The following is a 20679-nucleotide window of genomic DNA, read 5'->3' on the forward strand; positions in this document are numbered from 1 at the left end:
ATACGCACACATATGTACAATGGAATACTACTCAGCTGTAAAACAGAATGAAATTATGACAGCAATATGGATGGACCTAGAGATTAACATACTAAATGAAGTAAGTCACAGAAAGACAAATATCATATGATATCTATATATGGACTCTAAAATATGATACAAATGAACATATTTACAAAACAGAAGCAGACTCACAGACATAGAAAACAAACTTATGGTTACCAAAGGGGAAAGGGGGTGGGATAAATTAGGAGTTTGGGATTAGCAGATACAAACTATTATATATAAAATAGATAAACAACCAGGTCCTACTGTATAACACAGGGAACTATATTCAATATCTTGTAATACACTATAACGGAAAAGAATATGAAAAAACATATGTATGTATAAGTGAATCACTTTGCTGTACATCAGAAACTAACACAACATTGTATATTAACTATACTTCAATTTTTTTAAAAAGCAAATTAAAAAAAGAATTATACATCGTAAGCAAGTGGGGTTTATTTCAGAGATGCAAAGCTAGTGCAGTATTTGAAAATCAGTGTATTCCATCCTATGAAAAGGCTAAAGACTATTTGGAATGTTTGGAAAAATGTCTTTTCCATGGCCTTACATTCCTATGGAAGAGGTAAGCAGGGGGACAGGAAGCTAACATTCATCAGCAGCTAGTGTGGAAGAACTGTGCTTAGTTTCTGGGAGGATGACCTACATGTGTAACCTGTTGTGTAGTTCTTCTTGGAATTAAATACCATTGCCGAAAAAGACCTTAATAAATATCAGACGACTTTTTAATATGCTGGAATTCTCTCCCCCGCCTTTTAAAAATAGAACATTTGAAAATCTTCCTATGGGTGCCCAGCTGGGGAGGTACCAGACTCTATTACAAGAGCAATCAATTATTTAGGATTTACCTTACACAATATACTGTTGAGAATAGACAGGAGACACTAATACAAGTACTCGCCTAGTCAGGGTCAACAGCGAATAACTTCAGAGCGACATACGTCCTACGCACATCAGGACGTTTTTGCTTTTATAGAACAATTTCCCTGGGTTTGTTTATCCTGTGAGAATGGGGCAGTTCTGGGGATGGGACAGTCCACCCCGACACTCGCAGCGGAACGACTTTGTTACAAATTAACGCCCAGTTCTGCCTGATCTGACCTGATTGGGAAATCGCGGCGATTTTGATGTGGGGTTGCTGCCCTGCACAAGATGGACTCTGCGCCCGCCCCGTCGGACCCTCCCTCGCCGGCCACCTCGCCTTGTCCGCCAGGAACACCCACACCCGAGGGCTCAAGCCCTGGCGCCGGATCTTCGCGCTACCGCCTTCTGCGCAGACGCAAAGGGAGCCCCGCCCTCCGCGTGCTCCTACAGCTGTGATTGTGAAGGGCACCTTCTGTAGCCAATCAACACTCGCGTACTGGGCGCGGCCCGTTGGATTTGGCGGAGTGTCGGTCGAGGGCGGGACCCTTGAGTGACACGAATTCTGGCCAATCATCGGAGGCCTTGCTTCGGCCTCCCCCACCCCCACCCCATTGCCTGCCTCCCTGCCCAGGCGCTGAGCAGGGCTGTGGGGAATGTCCCGGTGCAAGTTCGCGGAGACGCCCGCTGAACTCTGCCCGGCTCCGCTGCTCGTTGTAGGGCCTGAGGCTCGCTGCGTTCCGAAATGGCAGAGGAGTCTGACAAAGCCGTGAAGTACTATACCCTGGAAGAGATCCAGAAGCACAACCACAGCAAGAGCACCTGGCTGATCCTGCATTACAAGGTGTATGATGTGACCAAATTTTTGGAGGAGGTGAGTTGGTGGAGGCAGGATGCCGACCGGAGTTTGGGGGTTCCCTGTCGAGACTTGTCGTTCGCAGCGTGGTGGGATTGACCTGCCCGGCTCTATGTGCGCACCTGAGTGTGTTAACCAGTGCGTGCGCACCCGGCTTTGCATACCTGGGAGCGGCTCCCCGCGTCTACATACTTGTGTGTGCACCCCCTGAGTCTGTACACCTGGGAGCGGACCCCGAGTTTGTACATCTGAGGCTGCGCACCCGCGTGTTCACACCTGGAGGTGCATAAGTCAGTGCCGCGGCCAGGTGAGCCAGTTTAGCAGCCCTTGTAGGGCAGAAACTGTCTCCCGAGACCCTGCGCGGGCATGTAGGAGAGCACCACTTCGCACTTCGTGGGAAACGAAATCTCATCTGGAGCTGCCTTCCTAAGAGAGAGCGCAACTACGGAGGGATTTTTGAAGATCCTTTTTATCCTTGAGTGTGCATAGACCAGGTCTTCATCTAGGACAGGGGTCGTCCCACTTATTATTCCTGGAGTGGATTCCTAATTGGAGCCGGTTGGAGACCACCCACCTTGAGAGCTGTGGGATCCCACAAGAGGGGACCTTGAGTTCGGAGGTCCAGGTGTGGTCTGCGCCGGCTCTCCCACTGGCATCCACAAGCCCACCCCACCATCCACGCCCACCCACCCGCTGTTCACCTAGAAGGCGCCCAGTGATATTTAAGGTATCCAGTGACGACTTCGGTGAGGTACAGTGCTGGACTCCTGCGAGTGAGCATGGCGGTATGTGTGTGGCTTTGATGAGGAGCAAGGGAGAGGGCCGGGGAAGTGAAAAACGCCAGTGCGACTTCATCCTTAAGCAGCCTTGGGAATCGGAAAGTAACTTTGCTCAACTTTGAGGAAAACATTCCTTTGATAAGATTCTTTGCATTTATTATAATTTTTGGAATAAATTCTAAGGAGTTTTTCTTTGCTGCCTCTGGCTGTGTTATATCACTGGGGGGGGAGTTTCAGTCATAAATCTTAATGTAACACTTAGTCTCCTTCATTTCCCCAGACAATAGACAGGAATGCTTAGTGATGGGAATTTTCTACATAGTTCGTGAGGAAAATGAGGATAGAGGCCTGGTCTGAACTGGATCACAATTTATATCAAAGGACATTGGTTTTGTAGAGAATGTTTAAAAAAAATTGTTTTAAAGGTTGAAGTTGATGGTTATTAGTAAGATATATTACTGTTAAATTGTCCTTAGGTGATGTGCCAGAAGATAAAATAGTGTCCTGATCTGGTTAAGAGTGGTTTATAGTAGGGGTCGGATCTGATCTGTCCTGTTCCTTCTGCTGAGCTACAGAGCTTATTTGCTATTAGAGATTCTTGAACTAATAATCCTGCATCATAACATCAGGTCTAATTGATACCAGATGTCTGCTTAAAACTGTTCCTTCCCCCTTCCCGTGGTATATGTAATTGTAGAATTTTAAGATCCATTATGTGCTTTCTTTATTTGTGTCTATAAAAAAGAATAGCATTTGTAAAATCATAGGATATTTTATGTTATGAAGCTTTGCCATTTTTTTCTTTCTTTTTTGGGGGTCTGTCCTATTCATTGTGTTGTACAGGGGGCCTCCATGGTCTCCCCCCACCAGATGCCAGTATCACCCCCTCCCCCCGTTGTGACAACCAAAAATGTCTCCAACTATAGCCAAATGTCCCCTTGGGGACAACAAAGTCACTGTTAGTCAAGAATCACTGCCCTAAGATATATTTTGCATAACTTTTATGGGTACATTTCTCAGGAGATAAGGAAGAGAAGATTATTAAGCTTTACCATAAACCATTTACATTTCATTCTTTTGAGGCAGAAAAGGAATTGCACAAGGTTTTCTAAGAGAAACGGGAAGAGATGCAAACCAGCTGTTCAGTGGGTGAATTAGCTGACAGCAAATTCCTTTATTTTTCACTCAGTTTTCAATACTCTTTCTTTAAAAGTAACTTGGGGAGAACATCTCAAGAAAAATGCGATGAGTTTATCATTAATATTTGATAACTAATACTTATAGCAGGCTAACTCAAAACTACTGTTTATAGTGAGATACATAAAAACAAGTTTACAGAGGTTCCTATAAACTAAACTTTTCTTAATTACTTCTTGGTAGAAACTCCCCAGAATAGCCTATCTGTGACTTGAGTTTGGGACGCCACTGCTCTCTGGTACTCACTCACGCCCTTCCTTTTGATCAGTGATCCTGTATCTGCTGAGTTCTTATGGTGGAGACTGTGGAACTCGAGAGGAAGAGATATCAGTTCTATTCTCAGAAGTTTCCGTTTGAGGAAGCAGGAATAACACAGAAAACAGTGCAGTGGGCAGGGATTATTACACACAAAGCTGTGCTGTATCAACCAGAGTAGTTCAGCGGTGGGGAGTGGACCCAGAGTGGCCGTGTGAGGCGTCAGGCATAGCCTCTGGTGAGTAGGGCCCAACACCAGCGGTGACAGACCAGCTCCCAGAGCTGGTCTGGATTAAGGTAGAACAGGACAGTGGCTGACATTGTGAAATGGGACCGATCAGAAGGATGGAGGTATGCAGCGAGGAGGAGGCTCACGCCACCTGTCCTAGCTGGTCATCGGTGGTGCCAGCCTTCCCAGAACCTCTGATTCTACTTTTAGGGGACATATGTTCTATTGACTGTTTTCACTATCTGTTTTCACTTTTTGTGACCATCTCTGATTAGTGCAGTGTCCTAGGCTTTGGCTTCCTGCCCCAGCTTAGCCATCCTAGGACTCTCTGCCAGTGGCTTCCTGCATCTTCAACACACATTTCCTTCAGAGACCTGCAGGGCGCTCTGCCAGAATTTTCACTTCTTCCTAGATTCCTCCTGTTCCATTACTTTATTAGGGCAGTGCTATTTATCTCATCCCTTCTTTTGAAACAGAGAAAGGAGCCCAGAAGATCTGTTTCTCCCCCCTTGCCCTGCCCCCTCTCTTCCATCATTTAAAAGCTCCAGAAATTCATGAAGCCTTTGCGTGGTAACTAAAGAATATTCTACTTTCCCTAACTTACCCAAATATGAAAGAAGTTTTTTGTTTGTTTTTTGCCTTCCTACCTCTAAATAGTGCACTTTCATTATGGGCTGGATTTCCGTATATCTCATAGATTTATATGCATGTCTGTATTCATGTTGAGACAGTATATACCGTGATGGGTGGAAGGGGGTCCTAGTCTGTGCCTACGCTCTCTATGCCTCATATGCCTTATTTAACGTGAAATGGGAGGATGACAATAGTGCCAACTTTGAGGGGTGATGATAAGAAACAAAATAATGCTGGTTAAACAAATAACACAAAGGCAGGTGTATGGTCTTCACAGTAAATGCAAACTCCTGTACCTGTACAGGTCAGCGTGGGGTGTGGCTTTCTTTCTGTAGCATCATATGGAGCTGAGTGCTAACATGAGATTTTAGGTGAAGGTGTAAATCTGGCAGGTGATGTTGAAACAGGAGAGCATTATAAAAATTATACCCTCTGGTCAAGAACACAAGTGAAGTTTCTAAGTTGTGCAGTGAGCTCCACCTCCTGAAATAATAGCCTTATAAAGCTGTTTTGTTTTCCAGAGAAGGGTAGACACCTGAGAGGGAAGAGTGGCTCCTTATTGCCGGCAATCTCAATAGCAGTAAGTGTTCAGTTACTATCTGATACTGATCTATGAGATTATGAGCCTTGTTGCCTACGTATTTTTTGAAAATTTATTTATTTTATTTATTTATTTTTGGCTGCTTTGGGTCTTTGTTGCTGTGCGCGGGCTTTCTCTAGTTGCGGCGAGCGGGGGCTGCTCTTTGTTGCGGTGCGCGGGCTTCTCATTGCGCTGGCTTATCTTGTTGCGAAGCACGGGCTCTAGGCGCGCGGGCTTCAGTAGTTGTGGCATGTGGGCTCAGTAGTTGTGGCTCGTGGGCTCTAGAGAGCAGGTTCACTAATTGTGGTGCATGGGCTTAGTTGCCTTGCGACATGTGGGATCTTCCCGTACCAGGGATTGAACCTGTTTCCCCTGCATTGGTAGGCGGATTGTTAACCACTGTGCCACCAGGGAAGTCCCTGCCTGTGTATTTTGAAGTAGGTGGGTTTTGTTTTTCAATTCTGAGTTACAGTTTTTGAACTTACATTTGTGAATTTGAGTCTTATCATTTCTGATTATATCATTAGCAAGGTTAACGATTGTAGAACTTTGAATGAAAATGCAGGTATTTGGGGCCAGGGAGAAAAATGGTTTGCTTTTCCCTTTCTGTGATTTGGGCAGTAGCATTTATTCAGGTTTTGAGTGCTGTGGAATATGAGAAGAAAATATCACATAATTGATGGCAGTAATATTAACTTGCTTTCAGTTCAAGTCTTTACGTGTTTAATTTGTGAAATAGACACCTTCCTGAAAAATATTATAAAGCATAATATTTTGTGTCAACTTGTCCTCCTCCTTTATATGATCAAAATGGAAACTTGTTTCTGTAGAACTTTGTCTGGTGATCTTGGGATTCTGATGCTCTGTATCTGCATCTTAGATGTTCTTTAACAGCATTCTGCCTTACAAAGCTGTTGGCTTCTGACTCACTTTTGCCTTTTGAGCCTTAGGCAGTATTCTCTATAGCAGGTTTTGTTTTAGGGACTTACTTTTTGTTGTTTTCCTTGAACATGGCTGCCTGCTTTGCAGAGACGAGTGGTTCCAAGCCTGGGGGACCTCAGTGACCTGGGGAACCAGGAAGAGAGTGTGGGTGCTTGAAACTCAGTGTCCTTAATTTTGAAAAACACTGAGGACCCTACATCTTTACTGTTGGTAGGACTGTCATATTTAGTGCTAAAATCCTAAATGCCTTTGCTTTTTTCAAGGAAGTTTGATAATATCCTGAATCTTATACTACTAAAAAGCTGCAGTTGCAAATGCCTTTGATGAGTGTAAAATGGAAACGTTATTATTATTTAACATACATAGTTTGGTAAATAAAACTCAGAAAATAAGAAATCCATAGGAGGAAAATATAAAGGGATCCTTGGTGGTAAAGGTGGTTCAGGCATCTTGGGTAAATAGGCATCAGAGCCTCATCTCACAATGGTGAATGTGAGAATTTATATGTTGCAGAAATCCAGGAGCTGTGAGCACATTTAAAGTAGTGACACTGGATGAGATGGCCGAGGGAAAGTGGAAAACACTAACTCTGTGACTAGGGTAGGGGACCTAAGATAACTAGTACAGCTTTAAAAGAAAACAGACATCCAGTTGGTACACAGCTGCTGTTATTTGCTTTGGGATTCCCCCCACCATGCCCATATCCAGAGTTCTCCATAGGAACCGTGGAGAAAGCAAAAGGAAGTTGTGAAAGAATAAAAAGAAAAACTTTGGAAGGTCCAAGGGCTAAAATGTGCTTTTCTTTTCCATCTGCTGTAGTTTTACTGTGTTGCCTTCTAGAAGGTGGAGAAAACAGCCATTCCAGTTGCCCGTGGGGAGTTTTTAAGCAGAGAAAGTTCTGGAGGCGTCTTCAAGGATGCCATTTGTTCCTAACACAGATGACATCTGGATGATTTTAAGAATCTGTATTATTTCATTCAAGAAAGAGATTGTTGGGCATGCGTGCAGAGGTTAAATGTTGTTTTCTAAAGGCCTCTTAAATAATTGGCCTGGAAGGGCTTGTTCTGAATGGAAATCTGATGAGGTTGCTGCTCTGATAAACTTCTGTGGATTTAGCTAATCCCCTGCCCTCGCCTTCCCACCCCCTCACTGATTTCGGTCCTGACCCCTGAGTTGCGGGTGGTACCGTGTCTCCTTGTCCGTCAACGTCCCCTTCTCACTTACACGTGGTTCCCCGGGGGCCTCTGGAAGGGTCTCTCCCTCCTTCCTTCACACTGTCATCCGTCTTCACCTTCCTTTCTCGTGGCTCTAGTTGTTAGACTATCTTCCTCTTTAGAGCTCGTGCCCTGACATAGTCTTCAGGATTTCAGTGGTTCCATCACATTGGTTGTTGATTTATGAGTTTTCAGTTCAGGTAATGTATGTTGTTATTATGTTAAAGAATGTAATTTCTAGAAGAACATAAGAAACTTCATTTTGTAGAAACAGACTGTCATTTCTCTGCTTAGCCCTTTCCATGGCTTCCCAATGCATTTAGAATAAAATGCCCTCTCTCTCCTGGTGTACTAACCTCTGCGTGATCTGGCCCCTTCCTTCCTCTCCCACCTCAGCTGGTGGCACTGTTGCCTTGCCCTCCGCACCTTTCTGTGTCCCTAACATGTCGGGATTGTTTCTGCCTTAAGATCTTGGTGCAGGTTCCCTTCTGCCTGGTGTGCCCTCCTTTCACCACCCCCTTCCTCTTCAGGTCGCTGCCCAATGTCTTTTACCAGAAAGGGGCGTGTTCTGTCTCACCCTGCAGTGTCCGAGGCCCCGGGGCCCAGTGTTTTCCACTTTCCCCCAGCCGTCTCATCCAGTTGTCACGACTTTAACTGTGCTGACAACTCCTGAATTTCCATCTCCAGGTCACAAAGATGTCTCTCCGACACTCAGGATTCTTGTATCCGCAACTCACTTCGCATCTCCACTCAGATCTCTAACATGCCTCTCAGACCCAACGTGTTAAAGACTGAACTGACCTTCCCTCACACATCTTGCTGCCACCTTCCCTATCTCAGTGATGACACTTCCATCCATTTGCTCAGGTCGAAACCCTGGGGTCATGTCTGATCCTTCTCTCTCTCTCACACCCACACTGAATCCCCCAGAACATTCTGTGGGCTCAACTTTATAAAGGAGTCAGAATCCGACTAATCTTTCCTCCTCTACACTGTCTCCCTGATCCGAGCACTGTCACCTCCAGCCTGGTGGCCCTCACCCCTGACTGTACTTTTGGTAGTAGAGTGCTATTTTAAGATGTCAGATCCTATCACTTTCCTGTTTAAACCCTTCAGTGGCTGATGACACCACCCAGTTTAAGACTTTGGATATAGCTGCAGTAATCGAGAAAGCGTGGTCCTGGCAAAGAGACATATACATAGATCAATGGAACAGGGTAGAGAAACCAGAAATAGACCCATGCAAATACTTCTGACTTTTGACAGAGATGCAAAAGCAATTTGATGGAGGAAGGACAGCCTTTTCAACAAATGGTTCTGGAACAATTGGACAACAGTAGTCAAAAATATAACTCTTGACCCAAACCTCACACTTTATGTAAAAATTAACCCCAAGTAGATCATAGATCTAAATATAAAATTTTAAAATTTTGAAGAGACTTAGGATTAGGCAGAGTTCTTAGACACAACAGCAAAAGCATGATCCATATAAGAAAAAGTGGATAAATTGGACTTCATAAAAATTAAAAACACTGTTTTTTAAATGATCCTGTTAATAGAATGAAATGATGGGGCCATTGACTAGGAGAAAACTTTTTCTAATCTCATATCTGACAAAGGACTTATATCCAGAATATATAAAGAATTTTCTAATCTCAACAATAAGGAAACAAATAATCCAAATAGAAAATGGGAAAAAGACTTGAATAGACATTTCCTCCAAGAAGATATATGAATGGCAAATGAATGCATGAAAAAATGTCCAACGTCACTAGCTGCTAAGGAAGTGCAAGTTAAAACCACAGTGAGATACTATAACATACTTGTTAGAATAAAAAATGCTGGTAACCCAAATTCTGGTGAGGATGTAGAAATGCTGAATTGGTCATGCATTGCTGGTGAGAATGCAGAATGGTACAGACACTCTGGAAATCAACCTACATGTTTTAAAAAGCTAAACATAGACTTACTTTATGACCCAGCAGTAGCACTCCTTGACATCTGTCCTAGAGAAATGAAAATTTATGTCCACATAAAAACCTGTGCGCAAATCCCAGCAACTAGAACAATGCTGGCACAGAGAGAGGACTCAATATTGATTGATTGAATGAATAAAAGTTTATAAGTGTAAACAATATCAGACAATTGATACAGAGTGGCTGTTGGGCTGGCAGCTTTATCTGTAAAGCCCCGAACTGGAAACAACTCACATGTTCCTCAGTGGGTCCCTGGTTAGACTGGTGCATGCGTAGAGGGAAGACAGCTCAGCAGTAAAAAGGGAGTAAAGCAACCTGACTGGGTGTCAAGGGTATTACGCTAAGTGAGAGAAGGCAGTCTCAAAAGATTGCACACAGGGTGCTTCCATTTCTGTGACATTCTCAGAATGACAAGGTCACAGAAGTGAGGAGCAGATGATAGGTGGCGGGGAGGGGGACTGCAAAGGGGCAGGAGGGGGAGCGCCTTTGCGGTGGCAGAATGGTCCAGTGCTCTGTGAATCCACATGTGGGAAAGTGCCCCAGACCGGGACGCAGAGATACACCAGACACACACACACGCGCACACAACAACTCTGAGTCAGTCTAGTGGCTCCTATTTAAGGTATTTGCTGGTTTTGACGAGGCATTACAGTGAGGGAAAATGTTGCCCATTGAGGGAATCTGAGCGATGGGCACATGGCAGCTCTCTGCAGCTATTTTCAATATAAAGAGTTAAAACAAAAAACACGTTCATCAGCTCCCTCTCTTTCGTGGTTGAAGCCAAGCCTGTAAGGCAGCTACAAGGTCCCACCGCCTTCAGGCACGTCCTGCGTCATGCATGCTGATGCCCTTGCTTTTCTAAGAACGTGCCAGGAACCCTTCCACCATAACCCTTTGCACTGGAAGGTTATCCCCCAGATAGCAGCATGCTCACTCCTTCACTTTCTCAACGAGGCCTCTCCTGACCCCGCATTTACAACTGGACATCCCCCCAGCCCCCTGCATTCTGGACCCCACCACCCTGCTCTGGTTTTTCTTTTTCCTATAGCACATGTCACCTTCTAACATACCATGTAACCTATTTCTCATGTTTACTGCTTATCTGTCTCCCTCCACTGGAATGTAGACTCTGTGAATGCAGGAGTTTTTTTCTGCTTTATTCCCCAGTATATCCCAGCAACTGGAACAATGCTGGCACATAGAAAAGACTCAATAGATAGTTATTTATTGAATGAATAAGTGAAAGTTTACAAGTGTAAAATATTAGAAAATCAAAGCAGAATGGCTATTGGGCCAGTGTGGATAATTTCTTGACAGCTTGTTATATTTCTCTCTTGCATCCAGTTGCCTGTTCTAGCCAATTTTTTAAATTCTTAACACTAGATATAAAAGGAAAAATAGGCCTAATGATTTGGTATTGAGGAGGACTGGTTCCACCCTCAATCCTCCTTTTCAGTCTCAACTGTAGCTTGTCCTGCCCTCTCATCTTTTGGCCGTTCCAACTCAAGATGGATCCTAGCGTAGATAGAGGAATAGCCCCTCTTAGATCATAACCCATCTTCCACTGGGCCCTCAATTTTGGTGGCTTTGCTTGTTCTTGTGAGGAGTATTGGGTTGAGCCTGGGTCACAAGGCAAGCGGTGTGTGTTCTAACTCTCCTGACCTCGGTGTCCCCTGCTCTTGTCCCTCAGAGGCAGACCTGCTGTCCCTGCCTTCCTCTACCCCGGGGTCATTACTTCTCAGTCTGGGACTTACTCTTCCCTTCAGAGATCCCAGGAGTTGTTACATCTCCAGTGAACTCACTTATTTTACCTAATGAGATAAGTTTAGTGATGGTAGAATTTAAAATATTCGTCAGGGCACACTGACTAAATGCAAAATTATCTTTGATTCATGGTAAATTTGGGGCCAAACATTTACTCTCTCAACTCTAAAAGTAACCATGGGGCTTCCCTGGTGGCGCAGTGGTTGAGAATCTGCCTGCCGATGCAGGGGACACGGGTTCGAGCCCTGGTCTGGGAAGATCCCACGTGCCGCGGCGCAACTGGGCCCGTGAGCCATGGCCGCTGAGTCTGCGCGTCCGGAGCCTATGCTCCGCAACAGGAGAGGCCGAGATAGTGAGAGGCCCGTGCACCGCGATGAAGAGTGGCCCCCGCTCGCCGCAACTAGAGAAAGCCCTCACTCAGAAATGAAGACCCGACAAAGCCAAAAAAAATAAATAAATAAATTTATATATAAAAAATAAAAAAGTAAAATAAAAGTAACCATGAATGATTTTGTTTCTCTTTCTTTTCAAGGAGAGAACACTGTAACAGCACTCTGCAGCATAGTTACCAGCTCACAGCTGCATTGCTTATCTGTTCTCATCCTAATGACCTTTAAGAATTATTTCATGTAGCAAATGTTCTTTGTCCTTATGGTATGTTGTTTCTATTAACTCTTGTCATTGGGTCTGTGGCTTAGTAGGATCAAGCCAGTTGATTGAATCCACAGATATCTCTTGAAGATGAAGGGCAGGGTGGAAAGAAAGGGTCTCTTGGGGTTTGGGGTTTGGTGCTGGACTTGGCCTCAGCAGTTTACAGGGACCAGGCACTGTGCGAGATTCTGTGCAAGGTTCTTTCTGGCGGTATTGAATGGGCAGTATTGAATAAGAAAGGGAACGGAATGGATATTGATGGAACACCTATTACATGCCAGGTATTGTACTAGTTATATCACTTAATCTCTGTAGTTTAAGTTGGAGAGGTATCTAATGATGGAGAAATGGAAGCTCAGGAAGAGCTGCTACCTTCCTGGGTCGCTCTGCTAAGACGTGGCAGAGCCGGATCTTGAATTCATCTTCCTCTGCTTCCAAACCTGGGCTTCTTCCGTAACACAGTACTGCCTGGACGTGGAGGCCAAGACAGCTGGAGACCAAACCGCAACAAAGGTGCAGGGGCTTATGGCCAAATACGTGACTACTGAGGGGTCTGCTTTAACATTTTGTCGAGTGATATGGGGAAGGGTTATTGATAGTAATTGGGAGGTGACACGTGCTTGATTCTCTTTTCTCATTGCCTCCCCCAAACAAAAACAAATGAAAAAATGATCAACGGTGCCTTTTTATCCCTGTGAAATCCGGTTATTTACAGTGCCTGCAGTTCCTCCAGGGTGCCATTGTGTCTCTGCCTCCGGGCCTTTGTGTTCTCTGTTTTCTTTGCATAGAACACCCCCTTCCCCACTCCTTCGCACCTGGCGAACCAGCAGCGTACCTTTCACACCAGAGTCCAAGCACCCCCTCCTTAGCCACCCCTCCCTGGCCCCTGCTCACCTCCAGCTCTGGGAGAGCTCACCCCTCCCTCTGTTGTGCCGTGGCTCTGCACCTGGGGCTTACTATGTCTGCATGTCACTGCAGTGTCACGCCCTGAGGGCAGGGGCCATGACCTACCCACCTTGGAAACAACAGAGCTTGGCATGGCACTTGGCAGATGTTTGAGTGAGCGGGTGGGTCTCATAAGCCAGCTGCGGGAATGCAAAGATGGGCCTTGTTTCATGCTTCGTCTCATCATTTTTCAGAGTGAAATAAGGAGAAGTAATTCAGATGATGCCCGTGGGCCTCTGGTCCCTAAGCTTTGAGGGTTCAGTGAGAAGGTGCACAGAAAGCCCCGAGGCGGTGCAGATGCAGCTGCCAGCCCCTTCACCCAGTCCACAGGGGGGCAGAACAGAACAGAGGTCTGGGGAACCCAACCAGCTTCAAGGCCATCACCCTTTGCCTTAGCAGAAACAGTGTCTAGAAATGATAGGAAATATTTGGCTATCTTGGTATTTTTTTCTAAATTTTATGTAAATCGATTGTACTCCAAATAGTTGTTTTCATTTTTGGCTTAACTATTGAAGATAATCTCTTTAGATAAATTTGTTTTGCCTAGGGCTTTCCTGGTGGCACAGTGGTTGAGAGTCCGCCTGCCGATGCAGGGGACGCGGGTTCGTGCCCCGGTCCGGGAGGATCCCACGTGCCGCGGAGCGGCTGGGCCCGTGAGCCGTGGCCGCTGCGCCTGCGCGTCCGGAGCCTGTGCTCCGCAACGGGAGAGGCCACGACAGTGAGAGGCCCACGTACCGCAAAAAAAAGTTACCTGTGTGGGCTTCCCTGGTGGCGCAGTGGTTGAGAGTCCGCCTGCCGATGCAGGGGACGCGGGTTCGTGCCCCGGTCCGGGAAGATCCCACGTGCCGCGGAGCGGCTGGGCCCGTGAGCCGTGGCCGCTGAGCCTGCGCGTCCGGAGCCTGTGCTCCGCAATGGGAGAGGCCACGGCAGTGAGAGGCCCGCGTACCGCAAAAAAAAAAAAAAAAAAAAAAAAAAAAAAAATTGTTTTGCCTAGTCATTGTTTATGCACAGTCTTGTTTGTGCCACCGTTTTTGGCAGTGTTAAGTGTTTGGATTGAAAGATCCTATTTAAAACTCCAGAACTGGTGGACTTTGGGTCCATATAGCATTACATTTACGTGGAAAGGGTTTTTCTGTTATTATCATTTGTTTTTGCTTAGTTAAGCAAGCCCTCGAAGCGAATGGCTTTGACCTGATGAGTATTACGATACTGCAGTGTAGTTCTGCATACCCTTCTGGGTTTTTTATTGGGACAGCCTCGTAGCCAGACAGAGCCCTGAGACAGAAGCATGGCTGTCTGTCCTTTGACTCGTCCTTAGTTATTACGGCCCAGGAAGGCAGGGCAGATGACAGCATTTCTTGGGTCTAGCAGTGAGGGAGATTCCCCAGCAAAGTCCCCGAAGAGAAGTGTACGAAGAAACTTCATTTTTAAGGCATCTGAATCACTTTGTTCAGAAACATGAAAATGACCATTTAATTTGTCCATTCGAAAACGGGAAGGGAGGTTGAACTATAGCTCAGACCCCAGCGTTCTGGTCCTGCTACCCCACGAACCGTCAGTGTGACGTGGGGCTTCATTTCTCTGGATCCCCGGTTATCCATCCGTGTATTTAAGGGTGTTGGGTCTCGGAAGGTTCTTTTAAACTCTGAACTTCTGGGGGTTTAACATTTAGCCTGGCCTTTTGAGTTAAGATCTGCAGTCGAGCTCTGTGCTTTTGACGCTGCGCTCACAGGTGAGGCGGAGGAGGCGACTTTCAGGAAGCCGAGAGTGGCTTACTATCAAGGCTGGCGCCTGTGGGCCGGTAGCGGGAGAGAGGGGTTTGTGCTGCTTATGCCGGTCAGACTGCTGCACAGCTGCAGTGGCGCTCTCCCTGTCGGCGGTTTGAGCCTCTCTGTTCCAGCCATGACAGGTGGTCCGTCCGGCACTTTGTCATGGCCGCTGTGCTCTTCAGGGGCCCACAGTGGTCCTCTTTGTCTTCCGCTTCACACTGGCTCTCAAGGCCCTCGTGCTTTGGTCCTCTAACCATCCAGCCTGTGTTAGGATTCCCCAGAGAAACAGCACCAATAGGAGACACTCATACATACTTCCTATATATATTTATGTATGAAGAGACTTACTATAAGGAATTGGCTCCCATGATTATGGAGGGTGCAAAGTCCCCCAGTCTGCCATCTGCAAGCTGGAGACCCAGGAGAGCTGGTGGAGTGATTGTCTGAAGGCCTGAGAACCAGAGGAGTCAATGGGAGGCTGAGGGCGGGGGAAGGAGAGATGAGATATCCCAAATCAAATAATGGTAGAGGGAAGCAGGCGAGCTCTTCCTTGCTCCCCCGTTTGTTCTATCCAAGCTCGGAGTGGGTAGAACAGTGCCCACCCACACCGGGCAGGGCCGTCTCCTCCGCTGAGGCCACTGATCCAAATGCGGATCTCATCTAGAAACACCTCCCCAAAATCAAGCTTCACCTCAAGTTGACATGTAAAGTAAGCCATCACACAGCCTCACATATTTCACTTTATTCACACGTGTCTCTTCACTTGCCCCAAGTATGCCGTGCATATTTCAGCCAGTAAGCCTTCATTCGTGTTCATATTCCTCTTGAGCTTATTCATCTCTATCTACTCTATTTATCCAAATACTAACTCTCCTAACGCAGCCTAGATTATTTTCTAAAAGCGTCTACCTTTCTAGACTTCTACTGTGTTCAGTCAACCATTAAGATGGTCCCTTAATATTTCTCTAATTTTTTAATGTACATGAAGATCATTGTCCTAATTTGGTTTTAAGTTTCTTGACACAGAGTATGTTTATCTACGTCTTCTCTGTGTTCAGGACTTAGTACAGTGCCTGCCACATGGTATTTTTTTGACAAAGTGATTGATGTAGTATTAAGAATTAAGCTCAGAAGAACCCCCTTGTGCTTGAACAAGGGAGATGTTTATTCATCTGTCATAAAGAAATGAGCTTTGCAGTCCAGGTCTGGAGTGCTAGCTGTGTTCCATCAAGTCCCCTGGGTCTCTCCTTCTGGCTCACTTCTCACTTATCTCCAGAGTCAGGCCCTCATCGTTATTTTCAAAGGCTGCTTTCCATTCCAGACAGCAAGATGAAGGAAGGGATGAAGAGAAAGGGCAAAGGGTGCACGTCTCTCTGAAGGTTCCCCGGACACTTCTGCTCACATTAGGCAGAATTTAATCACATGGCACACCCAGCTGCAAGGGAGGCTGGGAAAATCTTCCGTTCTAAGTAGCCATTTCCCAGCTAAAAGTTTAAGTGGGGTGGGGGGAGGGTCAGAACAATATTTGAGGATGAATGTTCCAGCAGCAATATATAAGATGGTTAAGAAGGTGCTGCGGGATTGGAGAGGGGAAGACAAGTTTGGTGGCTGGAGCCATGAGTTTGATGAGAAGCACTTCCCTGGTTTATTTATAAGAATGTAGGGCTTGGCTGTCATACTAACAAGACCTTCTAACCTTTGACTTCGAAATTTTATAACTTGTTTTTCCAAAGCCACTAAAATGTAGGAGTTCTAGAAGTTAAGTTCAAAGAATAAGTAACACATTTTTCTGTATCAAGCCTAAAAGTATCTCATTTATGAAATTATTTGTATTAAAGAGGATTATAACTAACAAAGGCAATTTCAAATAGATAATATAGACCCATTTTTATTTTCTGGGTAGAGAATCTAAGGAACTGTAAATGGCCATAGAAGCAAACAGTTAGGAATGCAGAATGGACCTGGAAGGTATTTTCACTCGATAATCAGTTTCCCAATTAATAGTAGTTACAGACTGCATGTTCGAATCTAGAGTGATTCAACATTTTGATTTTACCCACAACATTTTCTTTCTGATTAAGATTATTGCCTTCATATTACGAATTTATTTATTGAAAGCATCTGTATCAGGAGTGGCATGTAAGTTTATCTTTTTTATCTTCCCAGCTTTTCTAGATCCATTTTTAATGTATTATTACTATTTACTGTACTATTAAATATGAAGTAGAATTTACCTATAATGTAAAATAATCCTTGATCTTGTGGAATCTCTAATAATGCATTTACTGCTTTATTTAGCATTTCTCTTTGGCTTCATTCTAAAAAGGACGTGAGGCATAACTCTCATTACGTTGTCTTTAGAATTCTTGGCCTCGTAACATACAGAAGTTATCCAAGACCTTGCCTTCATTGATTGTAACACTTATTCTGTACCTGACCCCTTACATATTTGTACTTTTGTGGTCTGGTAAAGCACCTTCTGCTCTTTTACTCTTGATATTCTCTCTCTTTTTTTTTTTTCTTTCTCCCCTGTATGTGGGAAACTGGACTCTTACTTTTATTTGAAAAAAAGATACATGTTGTATGTGGTCTCTGTCTCAGTGCTAGTTATCCCTGAAGTGGAGAATATCCAGGGGTTAGAGGACGAGGTGCAATCCTCCTAGGGACTGGCCTTCGCCTCTTGAACAGTGTGGTGTAGCATTGCTCGGCCATGAGGGCATTGCGTATCAGGTTTGGGTCATGTACTGTTTTGTAATGTCCTAGGGGATACACCATGAAGCTTTGTAGTTTTCAATGGGCCACGTGAGATTCTTGGAACTTTGGTTATGAATGAAGCTTATCATATGGTCCCTGACGGGCGGTGCTGCAAATGTGGGGTTAACCCTGATAACCTTGGTATCTCTCCTGAAGGAAGCAATCCCAGGAACACTTGAACTGCACCTGCACTGAGTGTTTTTTCAGATTAAAGCTGATGCCACCACTTCTTTAATCATCATCACATTACACAAAGGAGCACCCTTCTCAATGTACTGACCTCACCTTTATTCACACACACATGCACACACACACACACACAATAAATAAATCTTCATGTCTTTCACTGCAAATGAAATGCCTTTTCAGTTTTCACCTAGGTTGGCTCTATCTCTTGAAAAATGTTTGCATTGTCTATAGCTAAGCCTTTCAATATGGTAGCTGATAGACAAAAATCGCTAGTTACATTTAAATAAATAAAATTTACATTATTTTTCAGCTCCGTTTCAAGTGTTCAGTAGCCACTTGTGGTCACCATATTGGACATATTCTCCCCAGAGAATCGGACTTTGAAGGCTAGTGGGATTATGATTGCAGGACTTCAACAGGACTGGGAGAAACAGAGACTCCACTCTTGGAAGGCACACGCAAAGTAGTGTGTGCATCGGGACCCAGGGGAAGGAGCAGTGACCCCAGGGGAGACTGAACCAGACCTACCTGCTAGTGTTGGAGGGTCTTCTGCAGAGGCGGGGGGTGGCTGTGGCTCACCGCGGGGACAAGGACACTGGCAGCAGAAGTTCTGGGAAGTACTCCTTGGCATGAGCCCTCCCAGAGTCCGCCATTAGCCCCACCAAAGAGCTGGGTAGGCTCCAGTGCTGGGTTGCCTCAGGCCAAACAAACAACAGGGAGGGAACCCAGCCCCACCCATCACCAGACAAACAGATTAAAGTTTTACTGAGCTCTGCCCACCAGAGCAGCAGCCAGCTCTACCCACCACCAGTCCCTCCCATCAGGAAAGTTGCACAAGCCTCTTAGACAGCCTCATCCACCACAGGGCAGACACAATCACAGAGAGATAGACAAAATGAAAAGGCAGAGGATTATGTCCCAGATGAAGCAACAAGGTAACCCCCCAGAAAAACAACTAAATGAAGTGGAGATAGGCAACCTTCCAGAAAAAGAATGCAGAGTAATGATAGTGAAGATGATCCAGGACCTTGGAAAAAGAATGGAGGCAAAAATCGAGAAGATGCAAGAAATGTTTAACAAAGACCTAGAAGAATTAACAAACAAACAGATGAACAATACAGTAAGTGAAATGAAAAATACACTAGAATGAATCAGTAGCAGAGTAACTGAGGCAGAAGAATGGGTAAGTGACCTGGAAGACAGAATGGTGGCAATCACTGCCGTGGGTCACACATGAATAGTCAAAACTATGAGGCTATATCTGTGTTTGTCTTCTTTAACCTCAAATTAATTGTATGCTTTTTCAGGATCACATCATGTCTATTTTTCATGTACTTTTGTGTGTCCCGTGCAATGCTTTGCACATAGTATTCATAAATATTTTGGTTAAATGAATTAAACAAAATTGATTATGAAATTATATGGTTTCTGAATGGTAAGAACTATTATGGTTCAGGAGAAGGAAAGGGGTGTGAACTAGAATCGTTGGAATGGGGAAGTTTTTGTCAGTCACTTAACCAGTTGTATATACTAGTTCTGAGACCAATGTGTAATCAGCCGTGCACATCTCCTTCATTTATCCAAACTGGCTTACAAGTATTTCTTTGTATCTGCCATGTGCCAGGCATTGAACTAGGTATTGGGCAGCAGGGATGAGTAAGACAGACAAAGGCCTCTGTCCTCATGAATCTTACAAATGTTTGGGAAAATAGAGCTTCAGGAGTACTAGGTGCTGTGAAGGAAAGAGCAGGGCGGGGATAGAGACTATGGTGTGAGGACGGGGTAGGCCCTTCTGGACGGGCAACTCAGTGAAGGGCTCTGAAAAGCTGACATGTGAGCGGGGATAAACGAGGGGACAGATGAAATCTCATCAAGGTTTGGGAGAAGAGCATTCCACACAGAGGCAAATGTAGGGGTTCTGAGATTGGGAACTGGTTTGGCAATTCTGAGGGCCTGTCAGAAGACCTGTCACTGAAGTGTGCCTGTTTTGCTTTTCGGTTTTACCTGTTACCTCTCTTGCTTCCACTATGACCAGCTACCCTGGACTAAGCTAACATCTGAAAATCCTCATGGCATGATGGAGTAAGCACAGTCGATTGTGGGAAGGATCTAGAAGAAGCAGGAGACCCGTCAGGGGTCACTTGTGGTTGTCCACTCAGGAGATGCTGGTTTGGTCTAAGGTGGTAGCATTGGAAGTGGGGAGAGGTGGTTAGCTTCTGAATATGTTGTGAAGATAGCCAGCTGGATTTGCTGATGGATGGGAGTGAGAAGGAAAGAGGAATGAAGTTTGATTTCTAGTTTTTGGCTGCAGCAACTTTATGCATGGTGGCAACATTCACCGAGAATAGAAAGACTGGGAAGGAGTGTATCTGGGGGCAAAGTAAAACGTTCGGTTTTGGCTATGTTATGTTCAGGATGCTCATTAGACATTGAGTGAACAGGTGAGGAGGCTGTTGCATGTGGGAGAAATCTGGAGCTCAAAGGAAGCCTAGTGAACTGCACTCGCTGGAGAACAGCGAGTGATATTCTGGGTCAGAGACCAGGTAAGATCACTAGGAGAGCTAGTACAGGTGGAATGGGAGAGCGCCAAGGACTGAGCGCTGGGGTTGAGACTCGGACAAGATCAGGAGGGGAAATAAAGTCGAAGGGAAACTAGGAGAGCCTGTTGTACTGGAAGCCACGTGAAAAAAACATTTCAAGGAGAAGAGATCCACTGTGCCAGCATCGCTGAAAGCATTTATGCCGTGGGCAGTAGAAAGCCAGTTGTAATTTCAGGACCTGGTAGCCACCATTCTCTTTATACCACAAGAATTTACCACGTCTTTCTGCAAGTGTTCTTAGGAATGGGTAGAGATTGTGACAGTTGATGTCTTCTGAATTGTGGATGATGCCAATGTTTCATCTTTTAAAATCTATTTCCTGTTTATTTGCTTGCAAATAACCCTTATATACAAAAAGATGTAAAAAAGAAAGCTATTTCCAGTTATTTTATTGGTATTCCCTAGTTTGTATCTGG

General features: G+C 45.1%; 1 protein-coding gene across 2 annotated transcripts in view; it reads left to right on the forward strand.

The window, feature by feature from the left end:
- Window positions 1–1468: 1468 nt before the first annotated feature.
- Window positions 1469–20679, forward strand: part of CYB5A (cytochrome b5 type A) — a 30234-nt gene continuing 11023 nt past the window's right edge. Inside the window, exon 1 of one of the 2 annotated variants that reach the window (XM_059039701.2) lies at window positions 1469–1804. In XM_059039701.2, the coding sequence (XP_058895684.1) occupies window positions 1676–1804 (129 nt within the window). In that variant the 5' untranslated portion in view covers window positions 1469–1675. The remainder of the gene's footprint in view (window positions 1805–20679) is intronic. The other variant, XM_067015860.1, reaches the window with a different exon arrangement.

The sequence above is a fragment of the Kogia breviceps genome, chromosome 15, assembly GCF_026419965.1.
Source record: "Kogia breviceps isolate mKogBre1 chromosome 15, mKogBre1 haplotype 1, whole genome shotgun sequence".
NCBI lineage: Eukaryota > Metazoa > Chordata > Mammalia > Artiodactyla > Physeteridae > Kogia > Kogia breviceps.